Below are 24,499 nucleotides of genomic sequence, written 5' to 3' on the forward strand. Positions count from 1 at the left end.
GATCAGTAGGACAATGAACATGAACATGTGCCATTCTGAAGGGCATATATGCTCTCCTCAAACTACCGGAAAGAACAGAATGTAACCAGAATTGTTAATCAGAGAAGTGGATGCATGTATACATTAAATTGTTAATCATGTTTTTTTTGTTGTTGTTTGTTTTTAAATGGGCAACAGCTTTTTAATTTATTCCTATTTGCACAACACCACTGTTTCATCCTAAAGAAGTCAGCAACTTCCTTTACTAATAAAAAAAAAATAAGATATTAGTGAATTTCAACTCTCACCTAGTCCTCCCAAATAGACAGTAAATCTCAGTTGGCTTTGGGTCTTTACATTTTACAGTTATATTAGAGCCCCTCTTTAAAATAGCCAATACAATGAAAAAGCATACACAAATGCTACATATTTCAGTGCAACTAATTCTTTAACTCTCCAGTGCTACCAAAGTACATCTGGAGATTCACATTTATAATGAAACTATTTTTCTCCCCCACATCCTGGTCGCTATCAGAGGCCAATCATTCCAAAATAAATAATTTGCCTGTGACAGGGAAGGGAAAAGAAGAGAAGCGGTAAAACAGATAGTGATTTGGCTGGCCTTGAATGATCATTTTGTAAATGTATTAAGTAGATTTAGTTAAAGCTTGATCTTGTTTCTGGATTAGTAAAACAATATTAGAAAATTAAAATTAAGTCATTCTTACCATTTCATGTGCAAGACCCCACTCCTGAAAATACTTGGTTCAGATGCTTAACATCACACACTTGTAGTCACATTGAGTTCAACAGAATTATTCAAATGTGTAAAGTTAGGCACGTGCATAAATCTTCACATGTCCAGGACCCAATAAAATTAATGATCTTCTTGATTTAAAGATTAAGTGTTTATATTGCACTAACTTCAAGAAAAGCACATAAAGGAAATAAGTCATCTAGTAAATTTATTTATTACTTTAGTTTTAAAGACTAATTATATAAACATATTGATATGTATATAAACCTCAGGGGTAGAGCCACAAAGGGACTTTAGGCACTTAAATCCAACACTGAGGTGCCACTGAGATCCTCTAAACCCTCTCTCAGCTGCCACTTAATTCTGGATGTGCCTAAGTTCTATGGCACCTAAACTTTTGCCAGTGAACAAATCTGCCTAGGTCCCAATGCCACCGAGTGGCTTGGCACTCTAATTCACGCCTGAACTCCAGAGGAATTGCAATCTAGGCATTTTCCCACCTCTCTCACCTGCAGGGGGGTCAATCCAGTAGATGTTCTCAGAGTGCGCCTAACCCCATAGATGGCGGAGGTGGTGCTCCTCTTATACCCAAACAGCTCAGCGATTAGGGACTCATCTGGGAGGTGGGAGCAAATACCTCTTCTGGCTGACATGGAACAGGAATCTGAACCCACCTCTCAGGAAGAGTGTCCTAACTACTGGGCTGTGGGATATTTTGGGGCAGGTCTCCCAATCGCTCCTATGGAAACTCTTCCAATTGTACAAGTAAATATTAATTGAAGCAGTGGGACTGAAACATGGGTCTCCCACATACCAGGTGAATGCCCAAACCACCAGGCTAGTGCAGAGGTGGCTAAACTTACTGATGCTTCGAGCCACATACAACAATCTTCAGAAGTTCCAGAGCTAGGGCATGCCTTCCAGGGCTTCAGCCACACAGGAGGTGCCTATTGGGGCTTCAGCCTCCTCCTGCTGAAGCCCTGAGCCCCAGCAGGCACACCCTGCAGGGTTGAAGCCCCAAGAATCCCTCCCTGATAGGCAAAAGCCAGAGGTGACGCATGGCGCGGGACACTTGACCTCACATGATCTCCCCACTCCCCAATTTTTTTCCAGGGTTTGCTGGCCCCACTCAGTCACATGGTGCCACCGGGTCCCCTCCCTGCAAGGCAGCTGCTGGAGCTGACAAACTGGGAGCTGTGGCCATGGGGAGAGGCAGCAGCAAACAGCTGGGAGCTGCAGGAAGAGCTGCTGCTTTCGTGGTTCTCTCTCCTTACAGAGCTAAAGCAGTGGCCCCTTCCTGCAGCTCCAGACTCTTTGCCGCTACCTGTCCACGTGGAGCTAACGCCTGGGAGCTGCAGGGAGGGGCCACTTGCGGTAAGAGGGGGGAGTACCTGGGGGGTGTGATTCAAGCTGTTGGGGGGAGCGAACCTTTAAATTGTGCCCCCCAACTCACAGCAGGCACCAGTCGTCTCTGGTAGAAGCTCCTAGCCCCACTACTCCACGGCAGGGCAGAATCCCCGACTCCCGCCCTCCCCAGCCCCCTGAGTCTGGTAGGTGGAGAATGGGGAGATGGGGCTCTGTGAGCCACACTTTAACTAAAAGAGCCACATGCAGCTCGCGAGCCACAGTTTGGCCACCCCGCTATAGTGTATAAGGAGAAAAACACCACCTTCTTCATTTTTCATGAGAGGACTAACCCATCTTAGGCCCCTAACATAGGAAAGGATTCACAGCTGTGAATCCCAATGGAGGGAGGTGCCTCCCTGCAGCCCGGAATTAGACACCTAAGCGCCTCACTTCTGCATATTCTATTGGCTAGGTGACTCCCAGCTCAGCTGCCTGACTCCCAGGAAGCCCATTCTCAAGCACCTAACTCTCCCCAAGCATTGTATAGTGAGCCTAAACACCTGCCATGGATCTATGGATTATAGCCATAAATGCCCAGCTGCATAATATATCTACATTTAAACTGCTACACCAGTGCTGCAATTGGGCCACTGTAATACTTTAGTGTAGACACTTACTACAGTGAGGGGAAGGGTTCTCCCGTCACTGTAGTTAATCCACCACCCTAAGAGGTGGCAGCTAGATTAACGTAAGAATTATTCCAATCAACCCAGCAATGTTTACACTGGGGGGGGGGTTTGCTCATCTTAGCTACATCTTTCAGGGTTGTGGATTTTCATAGTCCTGAGCAACACAGCTGAATCCAGCCTCTCTCATTAATGCAGGTCTGGCCTAAAAATTAGGTGTTACAATGCTTAAGTCCCTTTGTGGATCTAGACCTCCGTTTTATTGATGTGTACTTCTCCTCCTATACTTACTGCTTTATAATTATAAAATAAATATAAACAAAATAATGCAATCATCTAAGTAATTGGTGCCACCATTCATTATTGATTATGGCTTTATCTGGAAGATACTCAACTGAACCACCATAAGTAAACATTAAGAATTTTTATAGTATGGTATTGCAGGAAGAAAACTAAAGCTGTGCCCTCATGAATAAGCTTAAAAAAAATCCAACGGGATAATGAAATAGACAAGTTACTAATATCAACAAGTCATGGTTATGTTTTAATCTAATCTACTTTCTCAGACCACAAAAATAAATGCTATGGAACTAAGATCTTTCTGTTCACAGATGCATCTCTCTCTAAATTGTATTTTCAAGATTATTGATGTCTCAACATTTATGAAGTATAAAAGTATTTGAATCACTTAGTTTCAACACCCCTCCCCCAATGCAAACTAAACATTTCCCTTCTTTTAACTGCATCTTCTTTCACTATTTAATTTATTGGGCTGGGTAATATGCATTCCTGCTACAGTTTAGTTTCACATAGCCTTCATGCTCAAAATATCCTCACAAATGTAATGCAATGTGTCATGTAATACATCCAGGAAAAAGACATAGAACACATTTACAGCAAGGCCAGGAAGCAGAGCCTTGTTTTTCAAAATGAAGCTTGGCAAGCAGGCAAGATAGGTTTGTTTCTCTCCTGAGTTTTCTGTCAGACTTCTTGATATTTACAATTAGGTTAATTATTTTTAATATACAATACACCACATGCTGATTTTGAACAGACCAGAGTGGCTCTACCCTATTTCATCATTTCTGGAGCTAACAGGTATTTAGAGGCAGCAATTTTGCTTTTTTCCCCTCCAGCTTAGAGAACGTTAAACATGTTTCAGTCTCCACCTAAGTTAAAGCCTTAATACAGTCTTCATACTTAGCCACAGATTCAAGTCTGTATACATATCCATAGGAGAAAATAAACTGAACAAAGTCTGCAGCTCTCTGTTAATTTAGAGAGTTGCTATATTGGATTTTACATCAATGACATCTTGTGGATTTTGCCAGAAGCTGGGAATGGGCAACAGGAGATCACTTGATGATTACCTGTTCTGTTCATTCCCTCTGGGGCACCTGGCATTGGCCACTGTTGGAATATGGGATACTGGGCTAGATGGACCATACTTGGTCTAACCTACTATGGCCGTTCTTATGGTACAGGTCTTATTCGCAGCCATAACAGAATTTACAGCTTGCAAAACATGATTTTCTCCAAAAATCTCTCATGCTGACAGACCCATTACACCTGTCTTCTCTACCCCTTCCTGGTAAGCAGGGAAAAATTTGCCAGACACCTACTTGCCAGAGATGAATGGGTCTGAAGGAAAAGAGGAGACAGGGAAAGGAAGGCTGTCAATAAGGTCCAGGAGCAATGCCTTAGTTAAAGAGACTCCTTACTCACAGCAGTTGAGAAACACAAGAGTACTGTTCCTGGACTCCACTCAGACTATCTTTCATATCCTTCGAAGCAGCAGCTCTCTTTCCCCCCCAACCCCACCACCATACAGAGCCTCATGGCTGTTAGACAGGGTCCATCAACTATACCCCAATATCCTGGCCAATGAAAAGGGATGGTGGAATTTCCATTACTCTACCCCTCATCCTTTATCCGTGTCAATCTGTAACATGACAAATGACCAAATTATAACACCTGTGTTTTGTTGAGTGTTATGTTATAATTGACCACTTATAATGGTTTTTACATTAAAAAAACAGATTTTACAGAAGGTTTTCTTACTGTGAGAATTAAATAAACTAGTGTTTTAAAAAGAACCCACATGGATCATCAACAGGGTTTGAATCCTCAGCCTTCAGAGATCAGCACAGACCTCTACCACTTCCATAGAAAAAAAATGTTTACTCCTGTAGTTAATCAGCCACTAGAAAGGCATGCCACACACATTTTGCCAGGGGGTTACACAGCTATTCAATAGCAAAATGCTTGGATCAAGATTCTTGAGTCCTGTTTCTGACTCTAGGAAGGGAGTGCTGCCTAGTGTGTACATAACACTGCCACTCTTCCCAGTGGAGTGGGGAACAGTCAGCTGAATTCATCCAAAATTGCAGAACAGTCCTGAAAAATCCAGTACACTTGAGAGATCTGTCCTTCACTTAAGGCCTGGTTTTGTGGTCCTCACCACGAAAAACTCCAGTGCTACTACTCATAGCTTACCCAAGTAGGGTGACCAGACAGCAAGTGTGAAAAATCGGGACAGGAGTTGGGGGGGGAGGGGGGAGAACAGGAGCCTTTATAACAAAAAGACCCCAAAATTGGGACTATCCCTATAAAATCGGGACATCTGGTCACCGATTACCCAAGCAACATGATTCTTGACAGTTCCTCTACTGTCCAGAAGCTTCTATGAAACTTACAACAGTATTGTTAATTTCAACCTGCTGCTGCTAAAGCCAAGAGTAGTTATGCTGGAACAGTCTACAACATTAGGAAGACAGTGCTGAATTGGTTCACATTTGGAAGTTTCGTTTTTCAAATTAAAACTTTAGTTCTACAGAAACTGTAGATATTCCCTCATCCATACACAATACTGAGTGGGCAAAAAGGTTTTTCAAGTCCTATTTGTCATTTTTCCCCTCATCCATACTTTTTGTGTGACCTAAATAAAATATTTTAAAATAGTCCCTTACTTTCTAAACAAGTTCCTTTGTGACTATTTGAACTCTTGCCTCTATCCTCCATAAGAATCTGTGGAAACTGTAGAAGAGGATTCTGGAAAATGGTGGTAAAAAGTGAAAGTTGAATACACCTTGAACCAAGATGGCCTATAACTCTGAAATTTTCTGAGTACTGAATCATCTTCCATAGTTTAGCACTGTCGTGCATTTTAAACTTTTTCCTCTCGCCCACTGCCATCACCACCTATGAGGCACTGTTATCATTTGCTCTTATCTTGATCTTGACTCAGCTGAAATCCTCCTGTCTTAATCACTTACTATCTTTACTACTGCACTTCATCACATGCTGTTCCCAAATCTCCACTTTCTAAGCTTCAATAGTCCAGAATGCTATTGCTAGACTACTCACGCATTCCAGTGAAGTCCATCATTTTTAACTGCTTCAGTATCCATCTTTTCATTGAAATTTGCCATCCTGATTTTTGGAGCTCTAAGAACCTACCCCATAACCCACCCCATCTTCCCCAGCCCTAAAATACTCGTCACTAACAAGTGGGTAGTCATTTTTCCAGAAGTGAGGGTCTGGGGGTAAATGGAAAATCATGCATGGTACAGTAACTCCCACTTAACGTCCTCTTGCTTAATGTTGTTTCAATCTTACGTCCCTGCTCAATTACAGAACATGCTCCATTTAAAATTGTGCAATGCTTCGCTATAACGTCATTTGGCTGCTTTGTCCACAGCTGGCAGCCACCCTATCAGCTTCCTTATGCCCCCCCCCTCCCCACAACACCTCCTGCCCGCCGGCAGACCCCGCGGATCAGTGCCTTCCCCCTCCTAGTCGTCCCCCCCCGCCTCCTGCCCATGGCAATCAGTGGGCTTGCAGTGTTCAGGAGGGAGGAGCGAGGACTTGGCACACAGGCTGCCCATCTCTCCCCTGCCTCCTGACTGCCACAAACCAACTGATTGCCACGGGCAGGACGGAGGGGGGAGGAGCGAGGACGTGGCACAGCTCTCCCTCCCTCCCCTGCCCATGGCAATCAGCTGGTTTGCGGTGTTCAGGAGGCAGGGGTGGGAGGGGGAGCCTGCGCGCCGTGTCCTCACTCCTCCCCCCTCCCTCCTGAATACCGCAAGCCAGTTGATTGCCGCAGGCAAGAGGCCGGGGGGGAGGAGGAGCGAGGACGCAGCCTGCAGAGTAAAAGGGGAAGAGGGGGGGGAAGAAGAGATGGGTTAAGGGTGGGAGCTTGGGGGAAGGGAGGGCGTCGGCAGGCCAAGGCTCCCACCCCTGGTGCTTGCAGAGTAGGGGAAGCTGCTGCTGCGCAACGTGCTTCTCCTAGCTTATAGCACCTTCAGCCTCCTTGCCTGCCTCACTATCTTCAGTCAGTGCCAGTGGGCTGTGCCTGTGTGGGGTAAGGCGAGGGCACCTCCCAACCATAGTACTGTACTGTATGGCAAAAAAAAATTTCCCTGGAACCTAACCCCCCACATTTACATTCATTCTTATGGGGAAAATGGATTAGCTTAACATGGTTTCACTTAAAGTTGCATTTTTAGGAACATAACTACAACGTTAAGTGAGGAGTTACTGTACATTATAACTCACATTTATATATTTAAATTGTTTGGAGCTTTATGTCCCCTCCCCCTCCTGTTTTCAAGAAAATATTGGAAAGACAGCCTCTGGTGCTCCTTATAACAGCAGCTTTCTAGCGGTACCCCATTTAATGAAGATATATTTAGCAGTCTTAGGCTACATCTACACTAAAGCCAGGATCCACGCTCGGAGATCGATTCACCAGCAGTCGATTTAGTGGGTCTAGTGAAGACCTGCCAAATCGACAACAGATCACTCTCCAGTCGATCCCTATACTTGTCTTCCAATGAGCAGAGTAAGGTAAGTCCAGGGGAGAGTTTCTCCTGTAGACCTCCCCACAGTAACCTGCCTTAAGGTACGTTGACTCCAGCTACGTTATTCACATAGCTGGAGTTGCATAGCGTAGGTCGACTTACAGCGGTAGTGTAGACATAACCTTAGACAGCTTTACATTTTCAAAAAGTGCTGTACAAATAATTAAATAGAAAAGCTTTAGCAGGTGTAAGGCAAAGGCAAACACTAGAAGGCTCCCACAACTGCCAGCTTAGGAAGCAGGGGCAAGATTCAACACATGCAAGCCAGTAGTAAAAGAATATTGGGAAAACCTACTCCTCAGATACTTAGGGCTCATCTATACTTACCGGGGGGGTTCGACGCCCGGCGACCGATGCATCAGCAGTCGATTTAGTGGGTCTAGTGAAGACCCGCTAAATTGACCACCGATCTGAAGGAGAAGCGCAAGGGGAGTCGACGGGAGAGCGTCTCCAATCGACATCACATAGCGTGGACCCCACAGTAAGTAGATTAAGTACGTTGACTTCAGCTACATTATTCACATAGCTGAAGTTGCTTAACTTAGATCAATCTCCCCCCGTAATGTAGACAAGGCCCTAGTAGATACACTCCCTTAAAATCTCCCTCCTGTGAGCAGAGACAAGTAAACATTAACATATCCAAAGAACATAGTAGTTGTAGGAAGAGCAACAGGGACATCTATAGTAACTGGTTTCTTTGTTCATAAAAAGCAGCAACCTGGACTTTTCTTTCCCTCCCTCCTACTATGAGGCCTCTCTACTCACCATCAAGGTGACACTTTCTTATAAAATGGGAGAAGGAACTGAAGATATGCCTGGCCAGATTCTCTCTTCCCCTCCAGCACTACTCAGAATAAGGAATTTCAGGAAGCAAGAAAACTCTGTGGACTCATCTATACAGCATGGTATTGAGCACTAGAGGGGTGTGAATTCTAAAGCTCACCAACAGTTTGGTCAAAAAACAGCTCATGTAGACCCTTTGGTTGTGCACTAAAAGTTCCCTAATGCATGTTAATGTAATACTATTTCAACAACAGACATATTGAACAGTGTAGACAGATGAGAGAGGAGTCTCCATCTGATGTCATTAGCAATGGGTAGAGTCTATTTCCAAAGAGCAAGAAAAGGCAGGGCATACTACATAAAAATACACTATATATGTATACGCACACTTTAAAAAAAATGTAATAGCCTTTACTAGGCTATAACAAATCCAATCTGATACTCACTTTTTTCGTAACACAAGGATCAGCTATGCTGTAGCACTTCAAAAATCTCACCTTAAAAGCGCTCATCTTTAGATTATGGTTGTGTGACAATACTATAGGAAAGGTGAATGCTTGGCATAATAGAGAGGTGTATAGTTCTGATACCAAGTGCCTTTAGCAGCAGTGTTCTTCTGCTGTTCACAATATTTTGTGAACAGCAAAAGAACACTCTCTTGGGTACTGCTGAATGGGTGAGACTTGTGCAATTGTGCTTAAGTTATGAGTCATGCAGAAATTGAATAAAGTGAAGAGAAGAAATGAAAATAATAGAGGAGATGAGACCAGAAATGCTTATAGGTAGGGGTCTATATGATGGTCGTTTAAATAGAGCAAAGAACAAATAATGTCTGCATACTGGTATAAAAGAGGATATTAAGGATCAGTAAATCTGAGACCTTTAACAGTCCACTGGCAGAGAGAGAAAAAGGGGTGGCCTAAATAAATGCTTTTATGATACATCAGACCTTTACGCAGCTGTCTGGTAATCACCCTCAGTAAATAGTTGGAACAATACACAAGTCCATAGTGACTCATGAGTGGCTTTATGGCTTGGAAGTTATTCTTCTTACAAGCAGAAGTAAGTTATTACATTCTGCCCACTGTGTATCTCATATTTCTACCACCAATTAGCATTTAGCTTTCTTTATATTACTCCCCACATATTTTCACTTGTATAGTATGTCTTTAAGTCAAGGAACATTTGCAGTGCTGTTGTATCCATGTTGATCCCAGGATATGAGAGACACAAGGTAGTGAAGTAATATCTTTTAGTGGATCAACTTCTGTTGGCAGTATAGACAAGCAGAGGTGTTAATTCCCACTTCATTTGAAGTGGTTTCTTGCAACATGTGTTAAGTCACTATGCTTAACAATCTGTCCCACTTATATTTAGCTGTGACACTCTGGTTACCGTCTCCAGATCTGAAGAAGAGCTCTGGGAAGCTCGAAAACTTGTCTCCTTCATGAACATAAGTTGGTTCAATAAAAGATATTACCTCACCCACCTTGTTTCAGTCAGTTAAAGTGTCATTTAGGTGTTCATCTTTTTTTCTGCTAACAAGTCTTCATTTAAACAAGTATTAAAGATATCACACAAACTATATACTAGAAAGGTCACTTGTCAAATTATATTTCATGCTTGGGAAACTGTTAATAATAAAATTAGTCTTCTAATTCCTGTTTCTGGCTATGTCATACACAGGCTTTAAGGGGAAATACCCTTGACATATATCAGAAATCACTGTCCAAACACGGACCATCTTTCCGGGGTTAAAAATGCGTGGTAGTCTGCACTAACCAATACACCTGGTGAGTCAATACAACATTAGTAAGTGCACTGGTGATGCAATTAAAAAGCAGCAACATGCCCACAGTTAGAACAAGAGGTCCATGCAATTATGATCATAGCAAAAAGGCAGAAGTCTTCACTTTGAACAATAGTGGCAGGACCATTGTAAACAGAAGCAAAAAGACATGTGTTGTGATAACAGCACCACTGTTTACTGAAACTCTCTTTTGGCATGATCACACTCGCATTGGTCCTTATTTTTCACCCTAATTCCTATTTCTTAGTTACTGTAGCTAATAGATCAACTGAAGAATTCAAGAATCAGGGGTGGAAATTTTAAATACTGAAAAGACTTCCTCCATTTCCCTATTCTGATCTTAACAGTGCAGGCCAGTGAATTTTATTCAATGCACAATATATTTGTTTTGCAAATGAACAAATTTTGCACGATATAAGTTTATCTATTTTAAAAAGTTATCACATGACCCACTACGTTTTCAGCAAAAAGCCAATTAGTTTTTTACATACACACTTTAGCCAGGAGTATGAATCTGTGTAGCAAAATCTTTTAAAAACTGGGGTTCATAAATTAAAACTTGTTGATTTAGAATGAAATTTAGTAACTGTTTTTTTAAGTAAGGAAACAGCAGGTACACTGGAAGATCAAACTGAAAAACTTACATAACTACATACAAACTATAAACATAATATAATTTCAACTTCTTGATAGCACTTTGAATAATTTACATTATCAAGTCAGATGAACATTTTTGGACAGTGGTCTCCTACCAAAAAAAAACCAAACAAAAAAACTAACAACTAGATAGTCTCAGGAACTTTGCTACAAGAAAAATAGGATATTGATCTTACCTTTAACACTTTTTCTATTAACATCAGCGCCTTTTTCAAGCAAATACTGAGCAATTTCTTTGTGTCCTTTGTAACATGAGATCATCAGGCATGTATGCCCATGTCGGTTTGATACTTCCAAATCAGCTTTATGCTCCACAAGGTACTTTACTATTTCCAGGTGCCCATCAAAACAGGCTGCCCTAAGTGGGGTTGAATTTGTCAGTGTTGTGTTGTTGACAGATGCTCCATGATCTAACAGACATTGGACTACCTTCAAATGACCAGCAGCAGAAGCTGCCCATAATGGAGGAGCCCCCTCAATGGTCTCACCATCAAAATTCACTGAGCCACCAACTTCTATAGAAGCCCAGCAATGCTCCAGCAAGTATTCCACCATATCAAGGTGTCCATAACGGGCTGCCATCAAAAGTGGTGTAGCACCACTAGTTTTTTCAGACATCAGCAAGGCCACCTCTTCTTTAGTTTTGTTTGCCAGTAACTTTGCAAGGAGCCGCAGTTTGCCATCACGTGCTGCATTGAACACTGCTGTCTTTAGATCCATTTAGTCTGTGCCGCTTTTATCCTTCAGTGTCACAGATAATGGGACTACTGGAACTACAGAGTCCAAACAGAAGACCCACACCCTTTTCTTAGATCTGTGTTATCTCTGTGAACAAACATGAAGGCTCTGATGAACTGAATTAGGTCCTAACAATTACACAGACTGTGCTCAGCAACCTGCAAGAGAATAAAAAATTGAAAACATTTTTTTTTGCCTCTTTAATATACTAAATCAGTGGTTTTCAACCCTGAGGGGTCCGTGGACTAGGACTGGGGGGGCGAGAAAGGAGGTCGAAAAGTGATTTCCAATCTGTGGTCCGCAGACCCCTGCGGATCCCCAGACTGTCTAAGATTCCCAAAGGGGTACATGCCTCCATTCGAAATTTTTGAGTAATCCGCAAGAGAAAAAAAGGGGTGAAAACCACCGCACTAAATGCAATGGCACTTTCCTACGCCTTTGCTCAAACTGACCGCCCACTGCTTGTGCTATACACGGCACCAATTCTCCCGAGAGGAAAGGAAGTGCCACCTTCGGGGGCTTCCCCGGGCTTTGGGGAGCGCCCCCTCTCGGGAGGCTGGCGGGAGTGAGCGCTCATCCTCCCCCTGCCTCATTCACACGGGTTGCAGGAACCCCCCACCCCTGCGCCGGCTGCATAAGGAGCCGCGACAGCTCCACCAACTTCTGCCGGACCCAGCCCGGGCAGGGAGCCGCCGACCACTCTCTCTGGCCTGGCTCCTCCGCCAAACAGCCCCCGACCGAGCTCACCGGCTCACCGCCCGCGGGGGCACATCTGGGACCAGGCAAGGGGAACAAGACCGACCTTGGCTCCGCACCCGCCCGGGCGAGGCAGCCCCGCCGGCCCCTCGCCCCCCGCCACCTCTCCTGGCCCCACGTCGCCCCTGCCCAGGCACGTTCCCAGCCCCCCCGGACCTGCTTCCTTGTCGGCTGGGGCCCGGGGACCCCGCCCGCCCAGAACAGGCTCCGAGCTACCTTCCCCAGGCGCGGGCGCCCCGCCGGCTCCCTCTCTCCGGAGCCGCCTTCACCGGGAAGCCTCCGCCGCGCCCCGCGCCCCATCCAGCTCCTCCATGACAGGCGAGTCCCCACAGCAACGAGCCTCGGCGAGCGCCCAGCCCAGCGCCCAGGCGCAGCCGAACTGTCCTCTGCTAGGAGCCCCAATAGGGAAGGGGCCGCCGCCCAGTCAGCCACTTAGAGCGCCGGACTGCCGCGTGGGGGGCGGGGCTTCGCCTGGCTCAAGCTAGGCTGAGAGCGCGCAGAGAGGGGGAGTTGCTCCGCTGTGGGCGGAGGGTGCTTAAGTTTCCCTGCAGCTGGCTTGCGCCTTCCCCCTGCAGCGCAGCTCGCCAGGGGGCTAACGGGCACCCAGTGGAGCCGCGTGTGCTGCCTCCCGCGCCTGGAATACAGAAGCCGACCTGTGGTAGCATAGGTGCTAGAACTACGGGAGTGGGGGGTGCTGTAGGACCCCCCCCCCACCGCTTGAAGTGGTGACCATCATATACAGGGTTTACAGTTTGATTCAAAGGCTCTCGGCACCCCCACTATACAAATTGTTCCAGCACCACTAAGTGGTAGGGACGAGAGGGCTCTGGCAAGGCCATGGTCCATCCTAAGCCAGTCACTGCACCTCTCTGCCTCAGTTTCCCCAGTCTGAAAACTTATTTCCCAGTTTGTAAAGTGCTTTGAGAGCTACAGAGGCAACAGAAATGTAGGAGCTGAGCATCGTGTTTAGGGTGACCGTATTTCCCCAAAGGGAAAATGGGACACTGCACAGTGCTGGCCCAAGGCCCCCCACCAGGCCCAAGCTCCCCCTGCCTCCTGCATGCATGGGGCCAGCCCGAGGCCTCCCTTTCCCCTCCCCCTCATGCGGGACCCACCAAGCCACACCCCCGTGCCACCTGCCCACACAGGGCTGGTCAGAGGACCCCCTGTGTGTGAGGGGCCAGCCCAAGACTCCCTGCCACCCACCTGTGTATTTGTCCAGTTTGCTCTTGCCAACTGAACATCACTTGGCAAGAACAAATGGGTCAAATGCCCAGTTTTGCCAAAAAAGGTGGGATGGCCAGGACAGGCCTTAAAAAAGGGACTGTCCCAGCCAAAACGGGACGTATGGTTACTCTAATTGTGTTGGACTGTTCCCCTGGAGTTTTGCATAGTGGCTATCAGTGTGTTTAGCCACTATGTGAATCCAGGATTGCACTCAAGCAAGCCTGCATGCAGTAAGGGGACTGGATGGCTCAGGGGACTGGTGAGGTGCTGACTGTCAGCTTTGTTAGCAGCCTTTGCAGGAGGCTGGATTTGAAAGAGCATAGCAAGTAAACTCTTCTTAGCCCTAGAAGTGGTTTTTTCACATTATGATTGGAGTATGTTAGTGGGGCAACATGGGGAAGTTTGCACTGCTGCTATTCATACTACTTGCTTCAGCAGCTCCTGGGGCTATCAATCTGGCACCTTTCATAGAATTAACTACACTTTAAAAAGTGAAGCTCTATTGTAATTCCAAATGGATGCTGCAATGCCAGCCTTGTTCTGAGACTTAGGGATTTTTATGAAAAAAGTAGGGAGGGAATTAGGGTGGCTGCTTGGACCTCTCCCACCCCTTCCTTTCCCTCTTCCCACAGAAACCATCTCTGATAGATACAGAAACATTGGCATTTACACATTCTCTTTCTCAATATTATCTATTGTGTTGATAGGCTACTACCTGTTCTGAGTTGTGCAGGTCTGTCCCATATCTTGGAAGATGCACTTGAAGGACATTTACAAATTCTCAATTTATTGTGGATAGGAAATCACCCAGGATGAGGTAATGCTATGATACAGTGGAATTTGTTAAACAGGATAAATCCCTAAAAATGCCAAAATTGGGTCCTCAGAAATGCTTGTTAGCCCTTAGGATAATGGCTAGCCTGATTTGTTTGCTCCATTAGAAATGGCCAGCTAACCTGGGACTTCTGAAGAATGCAGTGCTAGGAAAGAGAGATGGTCAGCTCTCTTGTGAACACACCCAGAACTTACCCTCCTGCCATTCTCGCCCTTTTGCATTTTCTCACACCAAGCAGCAGCAGAGGATTGTGTCAAGCGTTGGGGGATCAGAAGTAGAATAGAGGCCACAATGGCTCCATGTAGATTGTGCAGCCATTGGGCAAGGTAGAGTGGGGGCAGGGAACAAGATACTTTTTCCTCACTCAAGGTGTAGAAGTATTTTCTTTTGAGAGCATTGAGAAGGGTAGAATTAGGGTGGCAGGTTGAGCCCCTTTAAGAATCTGAGAGGGACATGGTGCTAGGGCAGAGGTGAGGAAACAGAAGAGGGTCAGGAGCAGATACAGAACTAATCCTGCTTCCATTAGCTTCAGTGGGAATAGAATCAGGCCTATTCAAAATACAAGATTGCATTTGAACATGGGAATAGGGGCAACCCAGGTAATAACCAAATGTGTTATCTGTAAGCCACAGAAGGGATGGGGATAGATACATAGTAGTGATACCAAAAAAAGACCTATGAGAGACAACGGATGGACAGTAATGTAGATATCAGTTTGCAATGCAATATAGTGACAAAAAAAATACAATAAAAAAGGCAACATATCATAGACCAGGCTGATGTTAGTGCATTTGTATACAGCACTGGTGAGACCACACCTAGAATACTGATTACATTTCTGTGAACCCTGGAATTAGAAGGATTAAAACAAATTGGAGGGAATTCAGAGAAGAGCAGTTAAAATGATTAAAGGCCTGGTTGTATTAATGTATGAGGAAAGATTAGAAGAAGTAAATATCTACAGCTTGGTTAATTGCTAAAGTAGGGGTACGGGGAATATAGAACTGTCTACAAGATTGAAAGGGAGGGAAGGATCTAGAATGGATCCTCCGAAGCCATTTTGCTGTATCTAATGTATTTTGCTGTTCTCCAGACTAATGTATTAGTCTATTGTACCTCAAGCCCTCCTAAAAACAGATTCGGGGTTACCACTTCACCCTTCAAGACCTCAGTTTAAAGTTTTATGAGGCACACTGTTGTGTTCTTTCCTCTGACATGCTCTCAGTATTCCGGCTATAGATAGGTGTTAGCAACAGCATGTGAAGTGATCATTTCCATCACTGCCACTGGGTTCCTTCTCACCCTGAGTTATTCTTGGTCTCGCATTTATTCATTCTCTAAATCAGGGGGTCCCTGATAATATGTACCACATATTAATAGAGAGTGTGTCTTGCGGATATGTACTGTTCTGTTTACAATTGCCAGACATCTCATCTCCCATTTATGATTGTATATTATCCCTGTGGCAACTACAGCAATCAGTTACATGAAAAGTAATATTAAAGGAAAATATTTAATGTATTTTTAGCTTCTTTTAATGTGAGTTAGCAGTTGGAAGTAAGTTTGTACCTATAACTCAAGAACGGAAAGGCTACAGGTATTGACAACATCCCAGCCGAACTGATTACATTCGGAGGAGAAATAGTAATAGATGTACTCACCAAGATCTGCAACAAGATCTGGCAAACCGGTGAGTGGCCCTCCATGTGGACACAGTCACTAATTATCACTCTGCCAAAGAAAGGCAACCTGCAATTGTGTCAAAATTACCGGACCATAAGTTTGATTAGCCATCCCACAAAGTGTTGTTGAAAGTCATATTGAACAGATTGAAGCCACAAGCTGAGAATATCATTGCTGAAGAATAGGCTGGCTTTTGTGCTGGAAGAAGTATCACAGAATAGATTTTCAACCTTCGTGTTCTATGTGACAAGCACTTACAACACCAGCAGGACATCTACCACGTTTTGTTGACTTCAAGAAGGCCTTTGACAGAATATGGCACAAAGCTCTCTTGGCAACCATGAAGATATACAATGTTGGTCATAAGCTTATTCATACCTTTAAACAACTGTATGCCAAGGCCAGCAGTGAAGTTCTCATCAATGGCACAATAGGAGAGTGATTTCACACCATCGTTGGAGTCCGGCAAGGCTGCCTTCTTTTGCCCACACTGTTCAACATCTACTTGGAGTGCATAATGACTGATGCCCTAGAAGATCACATATGCACAGTCAGCACTGGGGGGCGAACAATCTCAAATCTTCGGTTTGCTGATGACATTGACAGCTTGGCAGGTAGCAAAGATGAACTTGCCAACCTTGTGAAATGATCGGATGAAACCTCCGCAAAATATAGTATGGAAATCAGTGCAGAGAAAACCAACCTGATGACAAACAAACATGACGGGATCAGCTCACATATCACTGTCAATGGACAAGAGCTGGAGACAGTGAAACAGTTCAAGTATTTGAGGGCAATCATCACCGATGAAGGATCAAAGGCAGAAATTCTGGCAAGAACTGCACAAACAACAGCAACAGTGGCAAAGCTAAAGCCAATTTGGAGGAACAAGAACATCTCCCTGGAATCCAGACTGAAATTGCTGCATGCACTAGTCAGCTCCATTTTTCTGTATGCACATGAGACATGGACCCTTACGGCAGAATTTGAATGGAAAATATAGGTAGTAGAGATGAGATACTTCCGTAAAATCCTGGACATCTCCTACGTTGACCATGTCACTAATGAAGAGGTCCGCAACATTATCACCCAATGAGCTAGGTCATATGAAGACCTCCTGACGACCATGAAGAAGCGCAAGCTGAAGTGGTACGGCCATGTAACAAGATTCTCTGGCCTATTCAAGATCATCCTCCAAGGGACAGTACAGGGGAAGAGAAGAAGAGGTAGATAGAAGAAGAGATGGATTGACAACATAAAAGAGTGGACAGGAATGGACTTCGCAGAAACCAAAGCACTGACACACAATCGTCAGGGGTGGAGTTAATTGGTTGATTTATCATCAGTGATGATGCCCCAGTGACCAATGCAGTTATGGGAGTGATGATGATGATGATGACCTTCCCCAAAAGGCATACACTTGTTTAGTAGCAGAAGGCTTGTGTAATACACATTGTTGGGTTGTTCAAGTATACCATGTGAAACTGATGCTGCTCCACGTGAAATGGATGTTTCTGTGAAAGTACAAATAAGGCAGGTACATTGATACTCTGAAAGGGAAACTCCAGAGTGTTGAAATTGTCTAATTAATCTACATTTCTGCTTACTATTCTGATGGTCCGTAGTCAAACAGCATAAGATCAGTATTTTTTTTTCAGGAGATCCTGGAAGGTTTATTAACATAAATTGAGATTTTCAAAGCAAGCTAGGGAATTTAGACCCACATCTACCAGTAGAATTAATGGCTTCTCTAGACCAGGACTTGTTAGTCTTTTGAAAGCTGAGCCTCCACTATAAAATGAAAGCAATTCTGCACTTCCCCCCACCTAGTAACCCTAAACATGTGATGTAAAAGGCCTATTCATCTTAATTTATACATTTTCAGTGCCCCCTCAACTACTCCTTTGCAGTCCCATTCTTTGGGAAATGCTGCCCTAGATTGCTATGAAAATCTCAACTATAGTATATGTCTAGCAATTCAACTTGCAGTTTGAATGCAGCAAATTTGGAGGCAGACAGCAGCACAGCATGATATTTTCATGTTGCTTACCACATCAAGCACAAGAGGTATTTTGCCATAGTAAGGCAGGAATGTTTATGGACTACCAAACTGGCTTGTTCGGCATGTGTTGCTGCTTCTCTAAGGAGGAACCATGTAAGTTGTTTGCATAGGCACTGGAACTAGAGTGCTGCTGCACTCCCTGGCTTGAAGTGGTTTCCACTATATACCGGGTTTATATATAGTTTGGTTCAATGGCTTTTGGCACCTCACTATATAAATTGATCCAGCACCCCGGGTTGTTTGACTAATTTTCTGCTGTGTTTGCAGCCTAGCCACACCCTTTTACCTTCAAAAGACTCTCCTACTGACTGTGGCATGGTCCTTGGTGCATTACAGAAGTGTAGCTGTCTGAGCAGTCTTGTACATCATGTCAGATTCCCTCTGCCTCCCACCCCTTACTTCATATGCAACACCCTCCTACACCTTCTCCTCTCCTTGCTCTCCAGCACAGTGAAGGGATATACCCCATAATGTAAATATAGAGATACAAAGCTCTAGGCATTAAATCTTCATGTTAAATCTAAGATTTTCATAGTGGGTAAAGAACCACACCCAACACCTCCTGCTTTCTAAATACAGAACAGACATTTTACTTACAATAGAATCTACCAGACTCGTCGTGATGCATGTGAGTATACACACCTCACCCCCTGGGCATTGGTACGGACCCCTAAATTAGTTCCACTGCAGAGAGTAATTACATAGCTGATTATTCAGGGAGCACAGTAAACTGGTAAAGAGCTTTAAAGGCTCAATAGGGTACATTGTGGTTGAAAGCTAGCACCCATGCAGTGTTATTCTGTTTTAGTTTAATTTTCCTGAAATAAACATCAGTAGAAGAAAAAAAAAAAGCTGGGGGAAGAGGGCAATATCAAAAAAATGTTCCATTTAGCATAAGAACCACATAGTATGAACACAGTGAGCAAAGAAAACAGAATACAACTGCTAGGCAACGATCTGGATTGAAACACTGCAGTTCCCGTAGAAGCTAATAACTGACTGAGAACGTTGTGATAGTATTTCAGTCCTTGGCTTCAGATGCAGATTGCTATAAGTGTCTTTATATTTTAGACATCTGCAGCTGTAACTGTCATTGGAAGTTTGCAAAAGCACAAGTGTTTAGTAATTTATACTAGTCATGACCTCTCACACTGTCATACTTACTAGTGTCTCTCATATTCCTAGCAAAAAATCAAAATTCACAGCAGTCGGTTGTGTGCACGCACCAAGGTAGGTAGTAGTATATATGGAAATGCAGTGTGTGTTCAGAGCTCACATGCAATGGGCTGTTTTGGCTCATTTCTGTTTACTGTTTAGTTTTCTGCTCATATTTCCTGTTTTGAATCATCTGGGAGTAGCTATCTGGAAGTGAGCATGTGACTAGTTAGCCCATGGACCTGTCTGGGAGTAGCTGCCTGTTAAATTATTAATAAAAACTTGCCTGTTAATCTGCTGTGTGATGACTTAAACCTGTCTCTAGAGCAGCATTTCTCAAAATGGGGGTTCTGACCCAGAAGGGGGTTGCAAGGCTATTGTGGTGGCTGGGTGGGGGTCATGAGATGGTATAGTATTGCCACCCTTACTTTTGCGCTGCTGCTGATGGTGGTGCTGCCTTCAGAGCTGGGGGGGCGGAGAGCTCAGAAAGCAGCACCAACACTAGCAGCTCCATAGAAGTAAGGGTAGCATGGCATGGAATTTTTGAGGGGTGGGGGTCATCACAGCCTGAAATATTTTCAGAGGGGGTCCCAGCAAAAAAGTTTGAGAACCCCTGCCCTAGAGAAACTGAGAGTAGGGGTAGATAGGGTAGCTATGTTCAGAAGCATAGCTGCATTCTGGCTTGAGAAGCATCAGCAACCCCAGTGTTTGTAGGTGTCATGTGGTCTAAATACTGATGTTCTGGTTGGTCCTCTGAGGCCAAATATACTGCTGTAGAGCTGGGAGAATGATAGTTGGATCTTCTACTTATAGAGGAAGTTGTGCTGGCATCAGTTCATAAAAAGCCCAACAGGCCATCTGGAATGAGTGAAGGAATGAATATAGAAAGGACTTGCAACATCCTGTTTGTACCATTCCTCTCTCTCCCAGTTTCTATCCCTCCCCTCTGTCTCACTATCTGGGTGCCTAAGGCAGGTTGGCCCAGTTTCTTCTCCAGCAGTAGCAATCATCAGAGACGCTGATGTCATTCTCATTCTGACTTAACTGCCTATTGAGTTGTGCCTATCCTTTGTCAAAGAGAGTTGTAATTTGTGAAATCCTCCTGGATTTCTATCTTCTCTAGCATTCTTGGGTGGCAGTGGTGTCCATAAATTCCTTTTGCTAGCTGCATTTGACTAAGGAGTTACAACTTTTACTCTTATTTAGGCCTTGCAGTAGTTATTTATTTTGTCAACTCTTCCTTTATCCAGGTTATGTAGGTGATGTAGTATGTGAATGCCTACTCTGTGCTCTCCAAATTGGATTACTAAAATGAACTCTATATAGGGCTACTCACGAAGACCCCTCAGAAGCTTTAGTTACAGCAGATTGCAGCTGTTTGCTTGCTTTGTAGTGCTACCTGTAGGGAGCTTATTAGTGCCATAGATTACATGGGCTCTCATTTTATATCTATAAATCCTTTGGGTGTTGGCTATTCAGAGATTGCCTCTTTCCTTATGTATCATCCTGACAATATGTATCAGATGAGGTGCTCCTAACAGGCTCAGAGTTGAGTTCTTAGGGACAAGTGCAGGGGTCGGCAACGTTTGGCACACGGCTCGCCAGGGTGCTTACCCTGGTGAGCCGCATGCTAAACGTTGTTGACCCCTGGTCTAACATGTCAAGGCCTACTTTTAAATACAGTTATTTTGGTTCATGGATCATTGACAATGAAAAAGCATAACAGCCCCTCTGCCACTGTAGTTTACTTGCATGTATATTGTCTTCATACACTACAAACTATTACACATTTTTATCCTAGTCCATTAGGCATTGTTCTNGATTACATGGGCTCTCATTTTATATCTATAAATCCTTTGGGTGTTGGCTATTCAGAGATTGCCTCTTTCCTTATGTATCATCCTGACAATATGTATCAGATGAGGTGCTCCTAACAGGCTCAGAGTTGAGTTCTTAGGGACTAGTGCAGGGGTCGGCAACGTTTGGCATGCGGCTCATCAGGGTAAGCACCCTGGCGAGCCGTATGCCAAACGTTGCCGACCCTTGGACTAGTGGCAGTGCTGAAATGCATTCTCAGTGGAGGGCCCTTGGCTCTGGAATTTGTTTCCTTTATTGATCCCACAGAGCTAGAGTCTGTTGATATTCAGGGAGCAATGGAAGGCTTATGTATTTACTCTGCCTTTTGTCTTAGTGATGGATGGGGCTAGGGTGAGACAGTAATGAGGACAGTTCATGTTATGCCATTTGTTGATTTGGTTGATAGGTATTTTCTACATGCTCCCAGAAGTTTTGTAATGGGTACATTTTTAGAAAAGAAACAACCAACTAAATAGCCTAGTCATGTTAATTATAGCCTTAGCACTTCGTTAGCCCTTTAGGAAAATTAAAATGCATCACTTATAATCTATAGTATAGTCAGTCAAAATATATAATTATACAGACAATATAATTACACTTGGATAATGTGGGTCTTTGTTGGGCTTTTCTTCATACATATACTACTTTCATCTCCCTGCCATAAAAATCTCTATGTACCTTTTTAATACCACATTCAGCACTAGGGTATTTGAGCATCTTATAGCATTGTGCTGGCATTAGAATGTGTCCGACCCGAAAGTGGTGCTGAACAGGAATCATAACAGAATTTCAGCTTACGACAGACAACAGAAGTTTGATTTGGCTTAAGTCAGTAACACTAACTCCCAGCCAGACATTCACTTAATTGTCAGGAACAAGATGGGTGAAGTAGTATCTTCTATTGGACCAACTTCTGTTACTGAGAGAAAAGCTTTTGAGCCACACAGAGCTCTTCTTCAGGTCTGGAAAAGGTACTCCAGCATCACAGCTAAATGCAAGGTGGAACCGATTGTTTAGCAGAAGTAGATAGTACGTATTCTGAGGGACCATTCAAGGTCGAGTGGCCCATAACCACCTCTGCAGTCAGAAGACATTCTCTCACCAACAGAAGTTGGTCCAGTAAAAGGCATTACTTCACCCACCTTGTCTGTCTAATATCCAGGGACTGATACAGGCAGTCATCAGTTGGATACCACACGGAGGCTTTAGCTACACTACACAGCTTTTAGCGACATGGCTGTGTTGCTAAAAGTCAGGCAGTGTAAATGCGGTTACTTCCACCCCCTACGAGCGGGGTTTGTGTTGTCGACAGGAGAGCGCTCCTACCAACAATAAGCCATTTACATTGCCACTTGCTGCAGCAAAACTTTTGTCTTTCGGGGGGGCTTTTTTAAGCACCTTTGAATGACAAAAGTTTTGTTGTTCAATTGGCAGTGTAGACAAAGCCTAAGACCTTGTCTACACTACAGAGTTAAGTCAACTTAAGTTACTTCAACGATCATATGTGGTGTTAATTACATTGGTTGTGCATGTCCTTGTGTTGGTGGAGTGCGTCTACAGTCAGTGCTCTTGCATCGAGAGAGAGAGTATTGCATCGTGGATAGTTATCCTACTGTGCAACTTGCCACGCTCTGCTACTGGGAGATATGGGAACAGATCACAGTACATCGTGGTCCCATGATGCAGTTCTTTCTGTCCCATCATTCCATGGGCTTCCAACTTTGTTTTGCACTGTTTTTGAACAGCCCCTGTAAACTGTGCACCTGCCATCTCTGCTTGAAAGCATGGATCCTGAACTGCTGACCAGTCTGGTGATGAGTGTTATGAACACAACATGGCTGGTCTTGCAGTATTTCATGAGCTGGGAAACAGAAAGTGAATCTGTGGTGCCTGCTCTGCTGTGTACAACAGAAAGAAAGAATTCAAAATTGCTGCTGGCATTCACAGAGCAGTTGCACACAGGGTGGACCGTGGGTAGTGGATTCAGGAAACAGGCACTGAGTGGTGGGATTGCATTGTGATGCATGTATGGGATGACAAGCAGTGGCTGCAGAACTTTCGGATATACAAAGCAACTTCTGGGGACTGTGGGTGGAGCTCACCCCTGTCCTGCGGTGCAAGGACACCAGAATGAGAGCTGCCCTCACTGCGGAAAAGCAAGTGGTGATCGCAGTGTGTAAGCTGGCAAATTCAGACTGCTGCCAGTCAGTTGCGAATCAGTTTGGAGTTGTAAAGTCCACTGGGGGGGGTTGCGGTGATGCATGTGCGCAGGGCTATTAACCACCTCCTGTTACAGTCTGTGACTCTGGGTAACGTGCAGGAAATAATTAATAGCTTTGTGGCAATGGGATTCCCTTACTGCGGTGGGGTGGCATACCTATTCCAATTTTGGCCCCAGACCATCATGTGTTGGAGTACATCAACCAAAAGGGCTACTTCTCCATGGTCTTCCAGGCACTGGTGGATTGTTTCACTGGGGCCATTTCACTGACATCAATGGAGGTTGGTCAGGGAAAGTTCATGATGCACATATCTTTAGGAACACTGGACAGTATAGAAAGGTGCACGCTGGGACTTCCTTTTCAGACCAGAAGATTCCAGTGGGGGATGTGCAAATGCCCATAGTGATCCTGGGAGATGATGCCTATCCCATGCTCCTGTAGCTCATGAAGCCTTACACCGGGAACCTATACAGCAGCAAGGAGTGCTTCAACCACAGGCTCAGCAGGTGCCAAATGACTGCTGAATGTGCCTTTGGCTGATTTAAAGGTTGCTGGCACTGCCTTTTTGACAGGTTAGACCTCAATGAAGAAAATATTATGATGGTCATAGCAGCCTGCTGTGTTCTGCATAACATTGGGGACGCAAAGGGGAAAAGTTTTCCCAGTGGTGGAGTGCTGATTTGGAACAGCCAGATACCAGGGCAGTTAGAGGGGCTCAGCGTTGGGCTATTTGAATCAGGGAGGCTTTGAAGGAGCATTTTGACAATGATTCCCAGTAGCGTGTTGTTATGTGATGCATTCAGCCAGGCAATATTTACTTATCACCTTAAATGAACCTAGTAATGTTTGCTTCCTGAGCTTTAATTGTAGTGAGCAAATGTTCCTGCCTATAGCCACTGTGTTTGAATTTTATCAGCAACTACGGTGTGCATTAAACAAATAAGGATACATTTTTATTTAAAGGATAAAACACTTTTTTTTTGGCAAAACGGGGGACATGGCAATGATGAACAGTCTCTCTCCGTTAAGGCTCTCACAGCTGTGTAACTCCAGATTCATAGATTCTAAGACTGGAAGGGA

At 44.4% G+C, this 24,499-nt stretch overlaps 1 protein-coding gene across 3 annotated transcripts in view; it reads right to left on the reverse strand.

The window, feature by feature from the left end:
• FEM1C (fem-1 homolog C) overlaps positions 1–24,499 on the reverse strand; it is a 41,710-nt gene that overhangs the window by 14,260 nt on the left and 2,951 nt on the right. The window contains exons 1-2 of one of the 3 annotated variants that reach the window (XM_034773773.1): positions 12,595–12,849; positions 11,061–11,780 (exon numbers count right to left, since the gene is read on the reverse strand). In XM_034773773.1, coding sequence (XP_034629664.1) covers positions 11,061–11,604 — 544 coding nt within the window. In that variant the 5' untranslated portion in view covers positions 11,605–11,780; positions 12,595–12,849. Of the gene's footprint in view, positions 1–11,060; positions 11,781–12,534; positions 12,850–24,499 lie in introns of those variants that run through there. The other 2 variants (XM_034773774.1, XM_034773775.1) reach the window with 2 other exon arrangements.

The sequence above is a fragment of the Trachemys scripta genome, chromosome 6 (assembly GCF_013100865.1).
Source record: "Trachemys scripta elegans isolate TJP31775 chromosome 6, CAS_Tse_1.0, whole genome shotgun sequence".
NCBI lineage: Eukaryota > Metazoa > Chordata > Testudines > Emydidae > Trachemys > Trachemys scripta.